General features: G+C 38.3%; 1 protein-coding gene across 6 annotated transcripts in view; it reads left to right on the top strand.

Annotated features, from left to right (window-relative positions):
- The window catches only part of LOC145989899 (uncharacterized), a 267058-nt gene extending 247185 nt beyond the window's left edge, over positions 1-19873 (top strand). For all 6 annotated transcript variants that reach the window (XM_083125393.1, XM_083125392.1, XM_083125391.1 and 3 more), the window contains 7 exons: positions 1908-2110; positions 9286-9434; positions 10890-11002; positions 11907-12102; positions 13590-13799; positions 16345-16535; positions 18111-19873. In XM_083125393.1, the coding sequence (XP_082981519.1) occupies positions 1908-2110; positions 9286-9434; positions 10890-11002; positions 11907-12102; positions 13590-13799; positions 16345-16535; positions 18111-18615 (1567 nt within the window). In that variant the 3' untranslated portion in view covers positions 18616-19873. The remainder of the gene's footprint in view (positions 1-1907; positions 2111-9285; positions 9435-10889; positions 11003-11906; positions 12103-13589; positions 13800-16344; positions 16536-18110) is intronic.
- The last annotated feature ends 304 nt before the right edge of the window (positions 19874-20177 follow it).

Here is a 20177-nt window from a genome sequence, read left to right as displayed (position 1 = left end):
TCAGTTATGATGGAGTCGTAGAAACAGGGCACTGCACACATTTGTTGTACCAGTGTATTACAAAAACACCAACGGGCAAATTCCTTGGCCTGCCAGATTACCGGATCTGTCCACATGTGAATATTTTCTTCCGGGGCATCTGAAAGGGAAAGTCTTCCAAGCAACCCCCATGCAGCTTCAATGAACTGAAAGATCTGATCTGGGAAGAGGTGACTAACAAAACACTGACAGAGTGTGTGGAATGAAATAAAGGTCATAATGGTAATGTTTTTCAAATAAATCACAATATAATGGTATTTCTTCTTCAATTAATAAAGTAATTAATTTTATCTTAATTATGTATGGTTTGTATGCATTATTTTGTCCCAAGTGTGGAGTATTAAAAGCATCCGATTCATTGCCGCACCCTGTACATCACATGTCACTTGTTACTTCTGTATGGTATCTCACTAAGGAGGCAAATGAGGGTGGCAACAGTGAATTTCTGGGCCTCCGAATGGTGCAGTGGTTGTGTTGTTGCCTTGTAGTCAAGGGTCCCGGGTTCAATACCTGGTGGATGCACATAGTGGTTCGGATCCCACTTTAAACTGTAGGCCCAGTCCCGATTAGCCTTACTGTGCATAAGGTGGACTTAAAACACAAACTCAATCAATCAATCAACAGTGAATCTGTGTTACATGGCTGCATACATACAGGATGATGATGGAAAGAGTTACCAAAAAAAGTTGGTGCCTTGATGTCCTATACATTCTGTGAAAGTCAGTCTGCGTTTTACAGTTAACTCCTTATATATTTTGGTAGTGTAGGTTTAAGGCTCGGCTGGACCTTTGGCAGCCGAATGGGCGATTTTTTTCAAATTTTCCTCTCCATTTCGAAAAACCTCTTGGATATTTCAAAATATGAAAAATTTCATATGCTTAGAATACCTTCTAGAGCATTGACTTAAATTTTCGTACAGTTTTCTTTCACTGTTATCTAGATATTATCAAAAGTTTAATATACTTACGTAATCCTGAAACTTTTGAGAATATATAGTCAACAGTGAAAGCAAACTACACGAAAATTCACGTCAAAGCTCTAGAAGGAATTCTAAGCGTATGTAATTTTTCATATTTTGAAATATCCAAGAGGTTTTTTGAAATGGAGAGGAAAATTTGAAAAAATCGCCCATTAAGCTGCCAAAGGTTCAGCCGAGCCTTAAAACAAACTTTTTGAGGGACTGGAAAAAATGTTGCTAGAAGAATGAAAAAACACTGAAAATAAAATTTATTGTGTAATATATAACAGTTATGAGGACTTTTAAAAAGAATGTTTTAGAAGATCACACCCTCCCTTCATCAGACATTAAAATAAAATAAAAGTGATTAACAGTTATAACAGGTGGCTACTCACCAGGAATTCCTTGAATTCTAGGAATTATGCATGAATTATTATTTGCTCTGGGAGTTATGCGTGAATTTTTCTTGAGAGACGTGAAAAATTGCAACTTTTATTAATCCAAATCCAATTGAATTTATACGTGTATTATAAATGTCTTGAGGCATTTATAAATATATATAAATTTATAGACGGGCCCTTTATATTGTTAATATATTTGTGTGAATGTCCATGTGAGTGGTGAGAGGTGGTAATACGTACGGTTGAAATAGAGAAAATTATGCTTGAACCCTTGATTTTTTGGAAACTTTGCCTTGAAAACCAGGAATTGTACTTAAATTTTATCAGTCCTAGCCACCCTGTTTAGCTACAAAAGAAATTTAAATTTTAAAAATGTTACATCAAAAAACATGTTAATTTACGTGTACAGCCATAAATTAGAAGATAGGAACTAGTGTACATTGCATTGTCCTTTTCTATAAAATGTAACTGATGTTCATAATGTTTAATTTTTTTTATTTTTTTTTCAGGATGCCTGTTGTGACCCTTGGTTTGCACATCTTCATGGCTTTGATATGTGACCTGGATTGTCCTGATCTGGCAAAAAATAGGTACCTAGTGATCCTTGAGGCTCTCATCTGGAACATGGGAGCTCAAGGATGCGTGCAGCCAATAGCAGCATTACTTGTTGCATTCGTGTTCTGTCCAATTATATCAGTCACAATACTCGCAGGTAAATGTCCATTTACATTTTCAATCTAATACAACTGGTTTAGAGGTTCAGTTTGTTTGTATGACCCATGGGTGTCGGGAAGGGAGGGGGGGGGGGGGGTCGAACAGGTCAGTGGACTCCCCCCTGGAAATTGCCATCCTTCATTTAAAGTAACAAGAAAGCCGAAAGTTTGTTACTCTTATTGTTGTGAACAGAAATAAAGTTAATTTAGTTAGTATTCAAACAGAATAATCAAAGTAAAAATGCATTGGATCGAAAACATTGAGTGAAAAATACAGCAACAAGGTTATATTCTACCATTTCATTCAAAAAACAAATGGTTCCACAGTTTTCAAAATTCTGATAATTACAGTTGTAGATGAAGAGGTCGCACAACAAACATTATGAAAAAAAAAGTTTATGCAAAAGCAGTAATGGTATTTACTTGGTTGGTAGATCAAGTCTTCCCATTTATATAATAGTAATAATTGTTACTATTTCAAGTAAAATGTATTTTGGTTAGTTTATAATATTTATTATTGTATACAGGAAAACCTCGTTAATACGAAGTTCAAGAGACCAAAAAATGTCAACTTCGTATTAAACGACTTCGAGTTATCCAAACTTTTCAAGATGGCGCCTGTTTTCAGGTGTAAATAAAGTAGATTATAAATTACCCCCACAAAGGATGTTTTATACTTGGTGGTAGCTCAGAAAATAAGCTTTATATGTACTATATAATAATATTGTACGTTTTAAAGAAAGTGTAAAAAATGTTACACAAAATGAGAACACGGAACTTAACGCGAACACAAAGATTCCAAGGAGACGGTTAACACCATTTATCCTGCCTAGTTATACAACCGGTTATGCACGGGATGCATGTTGTGGCAAAAAGTGTTTTAAAAAACGGTATTTTCTTTTAATTGTGCGAAGTCGTTGCTCTTCCACAAAATTCTTACAATTTTAGTACATAAGAAACCCGTTTGCACGGAGACCTACGGAAAGGAAAACAATCTCGTTTATTGCAAGAAGTGAAACTCGGAAGAATCTTGACAGTAGTCACACTGGCGCGAGCAAGAGACGGGAGATAATCGGACAGAATGAATATTGGATTTTATGTGGATTCACTAGAACATTGTCCGTTACAGGATTAACTGGTAAGAGAAGATTCTCTTGGGAGAGAACACAACCTTTCCCTGGCACAAAACAAAACAAAAGAACAAAATCGGGGCTGTAAATTTCGTTCTGGTTCGGCTGTCTAAAACACATCGTAAAAAAAATCACGAATTCTATGCTTCCGTTAACTTCATATTCGCCCCCCCTCCCCCTTTGCAGGGATCAGTTCAAACTCTTCCTCAACTTGCATTGTAATCCAATCTGAAAAAGTAAACACACAACTTGCGATCTGTTTGCACGTGTATCCTAGGACACATTAAACAGTGCCGCACTCGATAATCACTCTGGTTTGGATCCCACTTTAAACTGTATATTTAGTCCCGCTTAGCTCTTCAGCATAAAATGAGCTAAAAACAAGCTTTGCGAAACTTGCGTATTTTCAGATTAATCGACAATTTATTGTAGGTTTCAGGAGTATTCTGGAGGTCAAACACTCGCTCCGCCAAAAATTTTCCTCTCGTATTCCTACATTGAGCATTGCGTTTTTTTTTTGTTTTTGTTTTTTTAACAGCAGCACGCTAATGGTTCTGAAGAAAAGCGGGGATTATATTGCTTTGCGAGATTCAAAACAATGACGCTTATTCCATCGCACTGGATGAGTCATTGCAGTTATCGGCAAGCGAGAGCTTTCCAGACGCTAGACTAAACACTGGCGCCAGCTGCAGCGTAAACACAATGAGACCGGCTGGAAGTTAGAGCAGCAGGTGGCAGAAGGGAAATCATCTGCATTTTAAAGATAACGCAGTTGTCGAAGACCGAACTTTTATCAGCCGTGTGAAAAAAAATGATCCTTGCATTACCTTTTATCATGCAACAGACAATAATACGGGCAATATTTCCTATCCAGACATCTGCATTCAAACAAGAAAGAGGGACCTGAATTCTGCAATTATCGCATTACCATGCACACCAGTGGCGGATAATGAGCTGTTGTAGGAGAAAGAAGGGGGTCACTTTTATTTTACTTTTCATGCGGCTTTTGTTCGTTTTGAAGAAGGTATTCAGAACTGTTTCCTTTTCTTTAGACGCCAAAGGAAAGGAGTCGGTGTGCGCACACGAGCAAGAAAATCGTGGCCGAAACAATTAGCAACTGACTCCCCCCCCCCCCCCCCCCCCCGTTTGCTGATAAAAAAAGGGGAGAAGTCACTCGGACAACAAAACACTGTTTTGGCCAATTTTATGACCGGCACAGTTGAGAAACGTATGAAGCGGGAAACTGGAGTTGCAACATACGTAAGATCGACGTCAACTTTTGTGGGAAACCTAGATGACAACGCATTAAGCAGGTTGACGATCTTTAGTTGGCCTATGCAGCTTTGATTATCTGTAACAGTTTCCCTTTTTTTTATGAAGTTCTACAGGGCACAAAGAACACGCTTTTAATGAAAGTGGTTACTGGAAGTTGTCGGCTACCAGGCCAAAAGTTGCTCGCTCACGGGAAATTGCTGTATCTCGAGCTCAGAGCTAGGCAGATAGGTGAGATTTCCAGGCGCCACGCGTCTTGTATTTTGGAACATTCGTGCGATCTTATCTCGCATTTCTCACCTGCCATGCACATTGACAAAGAATGTCAATGTCCAGCGGGCATTTCGGGCTGCTTCCCTCGAGTTGTCAGCAGCTCTTAGGACAAGGAAACATGTCAAGGTCAAGTTAAAATAACGTCCAAGCTCTCTCCACATTCGATCTCCTCTTGTCGACTTACGCAGGAGTCTACTTCGAATTAAGCGAAACCAGTTTTGCGGAAGGGTCTCGTAAACAACTTCGTATTAAAAATTATCCGTATTTCGATTTATCCGTACTGAAATACATTATAAATCCTATCTTATCGGCTAGGGAATGGGAAGAACTTCGGATTAAAGGGTACTTCGTATTAACCAATATCGTATTAACGAGGTTTTCCTGTAATAACATTTGTAATCGTAGTAATAATACTTATTATTTTTCTACGATTCAACTTTTTATCATTTGCCCGACCCACCCTGCAAAAATTTCTGGCAATGGCCATGGTATGACCATTGTATTTTTCACCTTCATGTAATTACTGCCGTCAACAGAGGTAAAAGCTCCAATTTCAGAAGGCAGGTAAACTTATCCATTACCACAATGGCACCATTGTTAAAGTACTTAGTTGCATTTTAACCCTTCCTTACCTGTGCTGCACAAGAAACTTACCTCTTGAGTTCTGCACATTTTTTTTATCACTAAAGTTCAAGAACCATTTTGGTTTTGAATCACTGCTTCCCTTGTTGTTTATCTAGGTGGAGTTATACAGGGAGGTTATTTCAGTCGTTCACCGCCAGCGTGACGGCCGTTCCGCGGACTCTTCATGCAACAGGTCCCGGCAAATTGCGTTCAGGAAGTCCGTAACAGAAACCGCTTGTTTTGTAATGTTTCCACTTTTCACAATTACAGTTACAATTACAATTGAAATAAGCACGTACCTTGTCGCACGGATGCAGGAAAAGGTGTCCTCCCAAATACAAATATTTCCGGCACCTTATTTCTGACATCTAATCTTAGATTAGACATCGCTACTTTATCCTCAGTTGACAGAAAGGGAAGACAGCATCCCGGCGCATAAAGCAAACCGAAAGCGTAAAATGATATTTAAAAGTAATAATAATGATGATCACTAACCTCCTGTGTTATAAGAGATGTTGAAAATGACTTCCTTCAACAGCAATACAACACGTTTCTTAGGTTCAAGAGATCCTGTCTATCGTAATCCCTGACCACTTTTCTGCAAGAATTCGTTTTCACGTAATTATCGTACATAAAAACTCTATGTTCAAGACTATATTTGTTTAACGACATAAGTAATGAATGAATAACAATTAACACACAATAAAGCACTGGCCACGAGTAAGCACATTACAATAACACAGTATAAGCAACACGCGTACTGTTGAACGCAAACAGAATTGAACATGAACGAACACTGACGTCTGGTAGCCGACAGTGTTGCTAACCATTTTTCGGCAATGTCCCTACAGACGTAGTCAAAATGTCCCTACAACTGACCAAATGTCCCTACGCCAAGTAAAGTGACTAAAAAAAAAACACCTCATGAGCATGCAAACAGAAGATAAAATATACACATTTACTTACCAAATCTTTCTGCTCGGTGCTTCCACAATTAATGAAGGAGCGAATTTACAATACAGGACCTCTCCCCGATTTTTTGTAATATTTCGCATACTCACTAATTGAGGCCTCCTAATCACGAATTTGAAGTTAAAATTTGGGGGGTCACGTGTAGAAATTGCAAAATAAGTGACATTGAGTGGTCCGCGATCGGCACGATTGCTTATTATTTACCGGAAGATTTTGTGTTTCCAATACTTAAAAAACGAAATATACATTCCTGATATTACTACGACCCCAAATTTTAACTATGTTTGCCTATCCTAACCTAACCTAACCGTACCTGAATGGTTCGTGGGGCTATCCGTCAATGGTTTGTTGGGCTACCCGTGCATGTTTTTTTCGAGCCCAAATTTTAACTATGTTTGCCTAACCTAACTTAACCTAAACTTACCGAGAATGGTCAGTGGGGCTATTCCTGAATGGTTTTGCGGTAATTGTGATTACGAACCGATAAAAAATATTATTTTCGTAGCACTTTAACGGCAAACGTTCATCATCGAAGACGCCATTTTCGTATCCTGCAATTTTATGATTGATGTACTGTTGCCAAATTTACCTGTAATCAAATCAGTTCTTCTACATCGTGATTGTCGCTGTCACATGTAAGCACGTTCTTTGGGCAATATACTGAAATCCATAAGTTTATTAATTAGCCCACAGCCATCCTCCTGCACACTCCACCTAACAATCTGTACAACATTAACAACTTTTTTACTGTTCTCTTCCGCCATTCTTACACGATCCATGCTCTCCAAGTATGAAATCAACAGTGTGGCAACGCTGTAGACAGCGTAACTAATTTTAATTTGTTCATATCAACAAATATGGCTACCATACTTGTATACGGAGAATCATTGCGAGAATTGAAAAGCTTATTTTACAACTTCTACACGTTAATGAACATTTTTTCCCCCTCACCCCAACATGTTAACTTGAGATAAATAATCACGAATAATTATTTCGTGAGTATAAGACGTAGCATAGAAATTACAGAAGGGTCCGGTATTGTAAATTCTTGCCTTAAAGAATAATAGGGGTGTGCTGGACAGAATTTTTTGGGTCGGGACGGGATCGGGACGGTAATTTTTTTAAATCCCGACATTCGGGACTGAAAAATTTGCAATTTCCCGACCAAGTCGGAAAATTTTCTGGACGGGAAATGTTCGAAATTTCCCGAAGCACTGGAAATCTCGAATTTTACAAGTCATTTTCACTTTAAGTGATTGTTTTTGCATTTCTAGAATAAAAACTTACAACTTTCGATAAGTTCCAGAAACTTACAAGGCAGAAAACGTCGAGAATTAACGACTTTTTAAAGTAAAGAATCCAGCACACCCCTAATGAATAACGTTGAGTCGTTTACTGTTGATTATGTTATTTGAAGTCATACATGCTGCTGCTGTGAAGAGATAGATGTTGGTTGGTGATGCTGTATTTCCTGCATTCTTTAACAATTTTGGTCCCATTTTATTTCCCTTTTTTGTTTTTGTATCACTTAACATTGAAAATATTCTTTCCGTTTCCGCGTTAGAATGCGGCATTGTTAGCACTATTTTCGCGAGAGTGGAAATGTTTTCAAAAAGGAACTTGCCTTGAAAGTTTTTGGTAACCGATAACATGTTCCAAAATTCTGATGGAGATCTGTTAGTTAGTTCTTTTTTCTCCTCCTCGCTAAAGTATCCAGATAAACTAATTCATAAAATGTAATTTACCAAGATTGAAAAAAGTACCTACGTTTTCCCTCATTTGGCAAAATCTGTCCCTACGTTCCTACGCGGGCGAAATTTAGTGAAAAGTCCCTATGCGTAGGGACATGTCCCTACGGTTGGCATCACTGCCGACACGTGCAGTATGAAGCGCCCTCTCGCGGCTGACAACTCACCCAACCCCCGATAAGCTGCAGGCGCTGTCGCGACAACTGAGAATAAAGTAGCGATGACATCTAAGATTAGATGTCAGAAATAAGGTGCCAGAAATATTTGTATTTGGGAGGACACCTTTTCCTGCATCCGTGCGACAAGGTACGTGCTTATTTCAATTGTAATTGTAACTGTAATTGTGAAAAGTGGAAACATTACAAAACAAGCGGTTTCTGTTACGGACTTCCTGAACGCAATTTGCCGGGACCTGTTGCATGAAGAGTCCGCGGAACGGCCGTCACGCTGGCGGTGAACGACTGAAATAACCTCCCTGTATAATGATTATATGAATTACAAAAATTATCATCATTGATAAAATATAAGAACCGATTATCACTTGAGTGACACACACTTATTTTAACATTCACTAAACCTCAAGAAAATCATATTAATGTTGCATCAGTGTGTGTTATGTTTATATAGATTCAGTTATATAGTAATTATAATAATTACAAAATTACAGTGCACATTTACTGTGCACTGTAAAAGGGCAGATGCCTGTTGTGCGCAGGATAATAAATAAATAAATAAATAAATTACCAACCAACTGTATACTCTTACTTTCATGAGTACTATGTTGAAACACACATCCCAAGGGAGGGGGAGGGAGTAGGGTGCTGAGAGGCCCACTACGTCAATTTTTCCTCTGATGGGCCTGGCTGCCCCCTCCTCCCTGGGGAAGCCAGAGTTAAAACTCTGCACCATGTTTGGAAGATGCATATAGTGTGACCATCACCACAGCTAATCCAATTCATCTGCTTTCTTCAGCAAATTAGCCAAAAAGTGGCAGAAAAGGGATGTAAATTAAGAAAAATGTGCATAGAAATATTAATTTCAACACAAAAACGAATTCAACTTTTTATTTTTTATAAAGAGCAACACAGTTGTTGTCATATATATTTGTGTTTTTGTACATTATATATTAATGCTTCTTTATCTACTTGTTTTTAGTTGGTGTGTTTCGGTATGCTTTTCGCCTTGTTTGGGACACTGCCATTTTCCATCTTGTTATTAAGAAGCGAGGACGAATCCCAGCAAGTGATAGCTTTGTTGTGAGACGAGTGGCTGGCCCAGGATTGGCTTCCAAGTACTATTACCAGGTAATGTAGAAAGTGTTGAATTAAATTATTGTCATCATGTTTCTAATATAACAAAATTATGCTGAATTAATAGACACTAAAGTAAGAGGAAACAATCACCAGACACTGAAAAACTAAAATTTTCGGCACCGCGAGCCACATCATGTTCTAGAAGGAAAGGCGAAAATGGACCTGCAGCAGTTCAGGTCGGGATTGAAGATCTAGAACTATGTAAAAAAAACTGTGCTCTTTCGCTTGGTTTGTCAAAAAATGTGAGTGGTGGCAGCAGGGGGAGGGTTGAGTGGGAGTGGTAAAAGATGGTTGGGGGTTTGGAAATGGGTTTGCTTGGGGAACTTCCCCAATCGAAAATTGAAATTGCGAAAGTTTGAGTTTTTCTAGTGTTTCGTGAGTGTTTCCTCTTTCCTTTTTTTATTTATCCCTTGTGGCCCTCCTTCCTTTTATCCAAAATTATGTTAAATACATACAAATTTATTTTTTAAAAAATTGTTACTGTATGATATTAGAGAAAATGAGTTGTGCAAAAGAAATTATGTGTAAGAAATAAAGAAGTTCTATAGTCACTTCCTTCCTCCAACTCCTGCTTGATCTTAGAAGCATAGTTAGTCATTTCCAAAATCTTGTTCCCTTATAGTAATAGATTCCAAAACCCCAATTAGCAGAAATCAGCTAATTTGTATGTATTAATTGTAAAAAAGGTAAAGTGCTCCCCTGTGCTTAGCACCACGCCATGAAGGCGTATAGGGGGTGTGGGGGTAACGCCCCACACTTTCTTGATCCCGTCGTGAGTGGGGGTGATGTGATCAGCATCATGCCCCTGACCGCCTTTACCCCCCAGGGTTTCCCCCAGGTACCCATGTTATTCGATGCTGTGTGGGCGCCGGGGCCGCTTCCTACGTTAGAAAAGTTCCCGGATTTGAACCGGCCGGGGATCGAACCCGGGACCTTTAGCATGGTAGTCAGACACGTTACCGACTGAGTTTACAAAATTAAAATAATTTTACATATCCTGTTAAATAATTGACTTTAAACCTTTATTCATGAAACCATGAACAAAAGTTCTTGTTTTTTTTACTTGAATCAACATACCTTGGATATCAATTATCTTTTTTAAACAAACTCCTAAATCCTAATGTGCACCTAGCTTGATACCTTGCTGTTATTCATCAGGAGTTTCTAGTCTGAGTATGGGTGTTCTTTGCGAGTGTTCATCAGTTTCATAGTATCACCCGTCACTCATTCTCATCGCAGTAAGCCAATAGTGGCAGAAAAGTGAAGTAAATTATCAATTATTAACTTATTTATTATAAACTTTATTGTTGTTATTACATGTGAGACATTTTGTTTGGGCACCTCCTGAAATATAATTCTAAATACATGCCTGGAAATAAGTCTTGAATCTTGTAGCTAACATGCTGAGAACAAAGATTGTAAATATGTATTTCATGTATCCCATAGATAAGGCCAGAACAAGCACTTGCAGCATTCGAAGCTAAACTAGAACTAGATGAACTGGCAGCATATCAACATGAAATGGAGCAAACAATTCTTCAGCCTCAGAAAGAATTTAGGTGAGTTTTCATGTTCGTTTGTTTCCATAATGTATATAAAACGTTTCATATAAGCACTATCAACATCATGTAAAATTATTATCTGAAAAATGTGTTATTTGCTTATCTCGAACTAAGATTATTGCAGGTTGATCTGCGTGATTACTAGAGCCAGGATATTCAGACACTAAAAATAAAGAGTGGCATATATTAGGCATTTGTTTCTATTAATGTGAATAATGGGTAAGGTGCACTTTGCAGCATGCCATGAGGCATATGTGGGGAGGGGGTTAGGGGATAGGGCCCCACACATTCTTCAATCTCGGTCATTTTGGAGGTGATGATGAGCCCCACATTCTGGCTGCCTTTATCCCCCTAGGGTTGCCCCAAGTACCCATTTATTTGAGGCTGGGTGAGCCCGAGAGCTTCTTTATGTGGGAACAAGGCTGGAAAAATCCCAACCTTAGATCACCCACCCTGGAAATCAAACCTGGGTCTTCTGCATGGCCGTCAAATGCCCTACCAACTAGACGACCGTGTCTGAAAGACCAAAAATTCAGAATCTCTCCTCTAGAATTTCAATATTTCTGTAGTATTGAAGGCCATAATTTTCTAATATGGGCAGAATATTGTGGACATGTATGCAGTGAAACCCAGATTTTACATTTTCCCGCATTATACATTCAGTCTTAATGGTCCCAACATAGCAAAATGTTATAAAATTTTCCTCAATCATATATTTTCCCACATTTTAAGTTTTTTTCAACTTTGTCACCTAAAAAATGTAAAATCGAGGTTCCGTATGTTTTGCCTACCTCTATGGTGGAGTGATTAGCACAGCATGCTATGACGCCAGGGGTCCAGGTTCGAATCCCAGCCTGGTCGTGGGTATTCTGTTTTACTGATAATACTGTTTTCTTTCCAGTCATTTTGTAGAGACGTGCTTCCACCCCTTCTCGGCCCAGCTGGTGAAAGATGGTCCGTACCGTCAGCTAGAGAAGGAAGCTCAAGATTTGATCAGCTCCCTTCATGAGAAGCTGGAGAGGAGGAGGAGGGACTTGCAGACTGGGCTCGGAGTTGGGATCCGAAGCAAAATTAAACTTACCACAAGGGACCTGAAGGTATGTTTCAACAAGCTTAGTTGACCAATCATGCTGGTCTACTTTTATACAATGGGGGTCATTCCATGTCAAATGATATTTCTGAAATCGATTATTTTTGGTACAGTGTTGGTACCAGTAAAGTTGACAAAAACTACCAAATTTATGATTTTTTGGGCCCTTAGTTTTTGAGTTATTGACTTTCAAAATTTCAAGGTAAAAAAACTATTTGACTGTATATAGCTCAAATTGGTGTCATTCTCTTCTGCTTTTAATGAGCTTTAATTTGAAATAGTTTTTAATCTACAGATTTTTAAAGATTTCAAAATGTCATCAAATTTTGGAATTTTTGCTTTTTTGAAAGTAGTCAATAACTCAAAATCTATGAGCCCAAAATATTTGAAATTTTGGCAGTTTTTGTCCGCTTGATAGGTACAATGAATAAAGAGAAATCATAAATATCTGAAACCTATAGGTTCATAAATATTTTTTAATTTGTTGATTTGACATGGAATGACCCAATGGAATACGATTCAGTTAGAAGTACATGTTCTTAAGTGGTAATGTTGTCATCTTGTAATCAAAGTTTCCAAAGTTTGATACCTAGTGTAGACACTTACTGGTTTGGATTCCATCGGGAGGCCTAAATTAAGTAGATAAAGGGAAGCTTGGTAGCAACCTTTTTAATTACTTTTAACCTCTTAGAAACCCTGAAGAAAGTCTTTGAGATGAAACCGAATAGGGCTTAGTCAATACCGATGTATCGGTTATTGAAAAGCATTGATTGAAATTTATTTACCATTTCCATCCAATACTTTTCCGGCATTTTGGTCCACATGACACTTTTGAGGGGTCTAATTAAGTTATGCATAATTTGAATTTTCCATTTATTTTGTACATACCAGTTTTGCTCGAAAGTGGATTTTGTTATTACATAACAGCTATTTTAATATTCAGATGTAATTCTTCAATAATTTAAAGCAAAGCTCTTGGTAAATTGATGCATGTAACTGCAGTGGAATACTTACACTAATATTAATCAATAATTTGAAAAATGGGCCGGGCTTGGTGGCTGAAACATTAGCACACCACACTACAATGCCAGAGGTCCCGGGTTTGATTCCTGGCCTGGGCATTGGTGTTCTTTATGTGCCCCTTCATAAATTTCATCCTCATCTTCACGATTAGCCAAAAGAGTCAGTGATGCAAAGTAAAATAAACCAAATCAATCAATAAATCAAATTTGAAAAATATAATTGTTACAGTTTTTCAAGCATTGCTATTGGTGGAAATCAGTAAGAGTATTGGCATAATTATGGTTATTAGTTCAAAGTGGTATTGGCTCAACCCTAAAACCAGTACTTTTCACTTTTAATTTTTTTTATAGTATCCATTGTCTCAAGTGTTCCTTAATTCTCTATTTTTTTTAAAGACTTTCCTGTATAATTTACATCAATTACATGAAATCCGTTACAAGTGTCTGATGTAATTTCCTTCTACAATTGCAGTTAGCTATTCAACAAGCAGCCCACATGCTCGAGAAGTTCTATCCGGGGCATGTAATGCAGCGTCTGCCACTGAACGAAGATGAATTCTGGGAGAACAAAGGGCTGTCTGTGAACGATTGGGCAGGCCTTGCAGGTCTCATGTATACAGAAATATTCAGCCTGGATTTCCTCACACCATTAGATGACACCGATACAAAATTCCGACTTGAGGTAAGTTTTGTGGCTTCATAAAAAAAAAACACGAAATGGTGCAAAAAGAATTTGTAGTAATGCATGAAAATTTAGTAAATTGTACCTCTGTAAATGTTTTTTCATCAATACACTTCAACTGCAACAACTCGTCATTGTGCTGTGAACCATTTGTAGTGGCTGTTTTTGTTTCATTTAATAGGAGATAGATGATACTAGTCTGCACTAGTCTGTAGGTTGCAAGGTTATACTTAAATGAAGGAAATTACTAATATTAGCAAATTGAAATTATAAAAATTATAAGCTTTATAATTTTAACCATAATAATCAATTCATGTTATGGGACTTTAGACATAGTAAGATATGAATATACACATGAAATGTACGAGTACGAGCCCGATAAATGAAATGAAATTAGCAATGTGTTCTTTCGTCTGTCCTCTACATTTACACACAGTGCAATGTTCGTGCGGACTACCACGCATGCACGGCACGTGATTAGCATGAGTCATGCAGTGAGAAATGTGCCCTGGCCATGAGGAGTAGCGAGTCATGGCAGAACAACGTGTTTTGGCAGTGTGGAGTAAAGAAGAGATTCATTCTGTGATCCTGTATGAGTGGGCAAATGGTCTTGCTCCTATCGACATCCACAGGAAGCTGGTTGTTGTTTATGGAGACTCTGTAATGTCAGTGCAAATGGTGCGAAGGTGGTGCAAATTGTTTTCTGAAGGATGAACAAGCATATTCGATGAAGATCGGCCCGGTGGCCCGTCTGTAGTCAGTGACGCAACATTGGTTGACAAAGTGAATGCACTGGTTTTGGCCAACCGTCGAATCAAGGTTCGTGAAGCAGCCGCTGATTTGAACATTTCCATCGGGACTGCACACAAAATCATCCACGAAAAATTGGGATACGTGAAGGTTTCATCGTGTTGGGTCCCACGACAACTCACTGCAGAACATCTCACGATGCGTATGACATGTTGCCTGGATTCTCTGACCCGGTACCACAATGAAGGGAACAACTTTCTCTGCCGTATTGTGACTCAGGATAGAGCTTCGTTCATCACTACACTCCAGAATTTAAACGGACATCGATGGAATGGAAACAGCCGTGAAAAGTGTTCTTTGTTCCCTGGACCCCGAATTTTTTGCAGATGGCTTTCAAAAACTTGTGCAACGATGGGACAAATGCTTGTGCCGGATTGGAAATTATATTGAAAAGTGACTACAAGTTGGTGCAACTTGATTTTTGTCTGCAACTTAAGAAATAAATGTTTTGTAACATAGGGAAACTTTTTCCTTGAACGACCCTCGTACTTACAAGTTCCAGTGTTGGTCACTGAATTAATTGAATGAAATACACCATTACGTGGATATGTAACTACATTTTGTTTGAATCTAAATTGTTTGAATTGTTGTTTTCAGTTCACTTTATGCACAGATAGGCTAATCAAGACTGGACCCAGAATTTAACCTTTTGTCAGCCAATGCTTTGAAATGTCATGTGGAAGAAACCCCCCCCACCCAGGACCCCCCCCCCACCCCCTGACTCCAAAGTTATGTTTTTAAGCTGGCCGGAATTTCAAATTCGTACACTTATTTGACAAAAAAATTTATAACTCGTAGACTATTTGACCAATCTAGTTCGGGTAACTTTTGTTTTGCAGCTAGAACATCGGGGCATGCAACCGTGCAAAAATCAAAATGCCAAAAGCAATAAGAGGGGTTGGGTGGGCCATGGCCCCCAACTTTCAATGAAAAAATCATAAAAATGGGGAGTTTGCACCCTCTTCCCCTGCTATTTTGGGAAGGGGAGGCAAACTTTAGCCTTATTTTCAAAGAATGGTCCTTTCTCAACCAAATGAAAGTCATTTCATGCTCCCCATTTTTATAATTTTTTTCATTGAAAGTTGGGGGCCGCGGCCCAGCCAACCCCTCTTATTGGCTTTGGCATTTTGATTTCTGCACGGTTGCATGCCCTGATATTTTAGCTGCAAAACAAAAGTTACCCGAAGTAGATTGTTCAAATAGTCTACGAGTTATAACATTTTTTGTCAAATAAGTGTATGGATTTAAAATTTGCGTCAAAAGGCCTCGGCGAACCTGAAGAAAAAACCTCTTATTGGCTTTGGCATTTTGATTTCTGTACGGTCGCATGCTCCGATAGTTTTGCTTCCTAACAAAAGTTAGCCGAAGTAGATTGCTCAAATACTCTGAGAGATATAACGTTTTTCTGAAATAAGTGAAAAATTTTAAAAATCGCACGCAAAGGCAGTGGTCAGAGAGGGGTTACTTCCGAAATCCCGCTCGGCGGTCTAAAGGTTAAAGTGGGATCCAAACCACTGTGCAATGCGCCTCCACCAGGTATCAAATCCAGAACCCCTTGATTACAAGGAGACTGACATTTTGCTGCTGCACCTAATTTGTTTTTCCAGCCAAGGTTGTACAAGTAATTACATTTGTTTACATCTTCATAGTAGGCCAGTGGTCCGGTGGAACTTTTGTCTGCACCTCATGCTATTTTGTCCGCAGCAACTTTTTTACAATTTGTTTTATTTTCCAGCCTCATCACGTGGATCTATCTCGGTATACAGAACTAGTAAGGAGTGCAGAGCTTGGAGGTGGGCCCGATTTGCTGGGCCCTGTCTATGCACCACGGGGAAACATTCAGGTCCATTCCCCATATCTGGAAGTAACAGCATTCAACCCTCGCTCACGAGCGGGTGCCACGGCTAGAAAAACAGAAAAGCGAGGGTATGTATTGAACTCCATTCTGTAGAAAGGCATGCAACAACAATCATTTAGACTGAATGTCAACTACTGGAAGCCAATCCAGTGCCCAAGCATGTTGTTGGCTCACAGTCTCACCACCAAAGTTTCCAGGCCCGGCCTTATGTGTTTGTGAGTGTCCTCTTCGTTCTCATTAGCCAAAAGTGGTGACAAAACCACAATAAAAGAATAATAGTAATAATAAATAAGGAAAATACAATGCTACCAGAAGGTGCATGCCTGTTGGGCGTGAAGGAAGCCTTTGAAGAGTTAAAGTATGGCCAAATACATTTTTGCTTGTTTTGTTCACGAGATATTTACTTCAAAAAAGAGAAATAGGGAATGGAGATTATATGTTTATATCCATAAAAATTGACAAAATGGCAGAATATTGCACTACATTATAAGATATTTATAGATTATCACCAATATGCCTATATTGGCCGATGCTGATAGAGTACTGATTAAGCTGACCCATCCCTAGTGTGTGATTAAGAACAAATTATATTAATTTATCATCTAATGGTAATTATAATTATCGGCGGATAATTTTTTAGTTTCTTACCTGCCTGATATTTCTATACATAACTTGTGACTTACTGCCACAAATTTGTCATATTTTTATTGTGTTCTTAACAATTTAAAAACAAAATATCATGTAAACTGCATAACATTTATTAATACAAGTGGCCAATATTTTACCAGTCTGATATTAAATGGCAAATGTTCTGTGAAAAACCTTTATTGTAATTCACATGAGTGACTAGTCATGCCTTAGAAAAACAAACAGTATATCTACTTTCCGAAAACAGGTTATGTGGATAATTCATGTATATTAGGGCTGAGCTGATACCAGACATCCGGATTGTAACAATCTTTTGAATGAAATGATATTGATATGATATGCCGCATAACTTTTTTTGCAGGCTCTAATTGCTTTGGAAATTATGCAAAAGTCAAAGTTTATAAATGTATTTTGTACCAGTATTGTGTAAAAAAATGTATTTGACGTTACGTATTTTAATACTTTAACGTAAGTAATTCTTTGAATATTTTAAAGCAAAACTCTGGTAAATTGATCCTTACAATTGGAGTGGAGTACTTGCTGATTAATGTTAATCAGTATTTTGAACGACTTTTTAATTGCTCCAGTTTTCAAGTATCGGTATCAATGGGTAAGAGTATCAGCATTGGTTCAAAGTGGTGTAGCTGACCTCTGTGCAGAGTGGTTATCATACAACACTACGATGTCCCAGATTCGAATCCCACCCTGGGCATGGGTGTTCTTTATAAATGTCGCTTTATCATATCATTACTCATGCTCATCTTTGCGATTAGCCAAAAGTGGCAGAAAAGCAAAGTAAAATAAAGCAAATCAATGAATCAAAGTAGTATCAGCTCATTCCTTGTTCAAACGTTACATAGTGATATGGAAAAATACCTGGAAGGTTTGGGTAAGCCATGCAATTTTTGGTGGGGAGGGAGGTGGCACAATGCAATTGTCAGATTGTTTATGAGCGTGAAGAGTGTCTCTTGTTAACTATCCCTCTCTACTTGCAGGCGTTCGTGGCACCCATGGAAACGAAAAAGTTTGCCCTTCAATGCAGAGAAGTTGTTGATCCCGCTACCTGTCCCTCATCCTGCACACATCGCCGTAACGATCCACAACAGAGACAATGAGGACCCTATTCCACTCGACTCAGATTTGTGTCAGAACATCCTGAAAGCCATCGAGGATTCTCACCACAATAACCCTAATTTCAGTGGGATGGTCGGTGTGGCTAGGTATCGTGGTGGTGGGGACTGCAGTACTAGTGTTCTTTCACCTGAAGAGTCGACAACGAGAAGCTTAGACTCCTTATCACAGACTTCAGTTTCAAGTAGGGGTGATGGCCAATCTCGCGACACGGATGAAACCGGAGAGCATTGGCAGAGAGGGGAGTGGGGAGTGTCTCACAGACGGAACTCTGGGTCAGTGAGGGTCGATCTAGCATCACCCGAAGATGTAACCTTGGACACTGACGGTTCCAGAGTGTTGTTCAGTTCGTACGGTACCACCGTCTGATACCTAGTCAGGTTTTGTTAGATTTCTGCAAGTTTCGTCAACCGATTGGATGTGATGCCAACCTATCGTCTCCATTGCCAGTGCAAGAGAACCTGTATGTTCAGATGGCGTTCTCTTTTTGCTTTTGTACCATGTAATCTTTTCCCCACAGTGTTTTCTGTCGTATGCAGAAACGTGCAACACTGAGGTTGAAGCAGTTACACACTGATAATAAGGATGCAATACGATGTGATTTAGGTGTTGTACAGTATAATGAACTACATTGCTTTTTCTAGCCAGGAAGCTGTAAAACATATTTCAGGTCTTCTGACACCATTTAAAACTTCTAATGGCAAGATTGTACAAACCTTTATATATATAAATATATATCTGAACGAAATGACATAGTCATTTTTATGTGCCAGTTTCAAATTATAGTAGCAAAAAACAGTACAGTAATCTATCTTAAAACCTTATATGTGGTGTGATTTCCCCCATTTCCATTTTTTTAAAGCCTTACTGTGCATATCATAATGCCTCATACAGTGAATGCAGTGTAGTTCTTTCTGTGCTTTGTTGTACAGTAAAACTTGTCAGTCAGTTGATGAACAGAGGAAGAAATGGCTCACTATATGTAATACTCATATACATAACTGTAAGAACAATGAATTTAGAATGAGACAGAACATTTAATGACTCCCCACCTTTTTCTTTATTGTATAATATGCACAGATGTGTTGGATTTTAGCCAATTAAAAATTGAATCCTGTCTGTTATAATTTTAATTTTTTTTAATCCTGGAATAAATGCAATTTCCAGTGTCCGGCTTAACTCATGACTGTTGTAAATGTCAGTTTGCTGACGTTACTCCCTCCCTCTTTTTTAATAGTTTTTGTTATTCTTAAAGGGATGGCATGTGTATAAGGAATTTTACACAATAACTTTTATTTCTGAATCTACACTTGAATGAATATATGTACTAATAATGAGAATAATATTGCACAAAGATGCAGTTGGTTTCCCAACAAATACTTTTTTTAACATATATTGTAAATATTAAAAGCAGAAGTTTTAAACCACTGTTTAATTTTGTGCAGAATAATGTCATTTGTGTATAATGAATGCAATACAGTCATTTTTTTTAAGTGCAGCAGTCCTTAGTTTAAGTTACGTTTATGTGGCTGGATGTGTTACTTTCATGCAAAACTTAGCAATATTAATACAAAATTTGTTTTATGATGGCTCACTTAAATGATAATTGAAGACTAAAATTGGTAAATGCTGTAAGTGCCACAAGAATTCATACACCGTTTTCCACGTTAAACTGTGAAATGTTCCATGCTGTATAATGTGGTAAACTTGAAAAGTGGCTGGTAGCCCTCTAAGTAGTTCAAAGGGCGTGTAAAATGGCACTAGTGTAAACGTTCGTACGGGCTGATGTGCTGAACGATGCGATTTCCCAACACTTTCGCTTTTGGCACTTACAATGTTAACCACTTTTAGTCCTCAATTGTTTGCTCAGAATGACGAGTGTTCAAAAGAAAGATATTTAATGCAACTTTTCATGCAAGATTCCCCCCTCC

This window comes from Lepisma saccharinum, chromosome 7, assembly GCF_977018435.1.
Source record: "Lepisma saccharinum chromosome 7, izLepSacc3.1, whole genome shotgun sequence".
Lineage (NCBI taxonomy): Eukaryota > Metazoa > Arthropoda > Insecta > Zygentoma > Lepismatidae > Lepisma > Lepisma saccharinum.
This window is presented reverse-complemented; position numbering and strand designations above follow the sequence as displayed.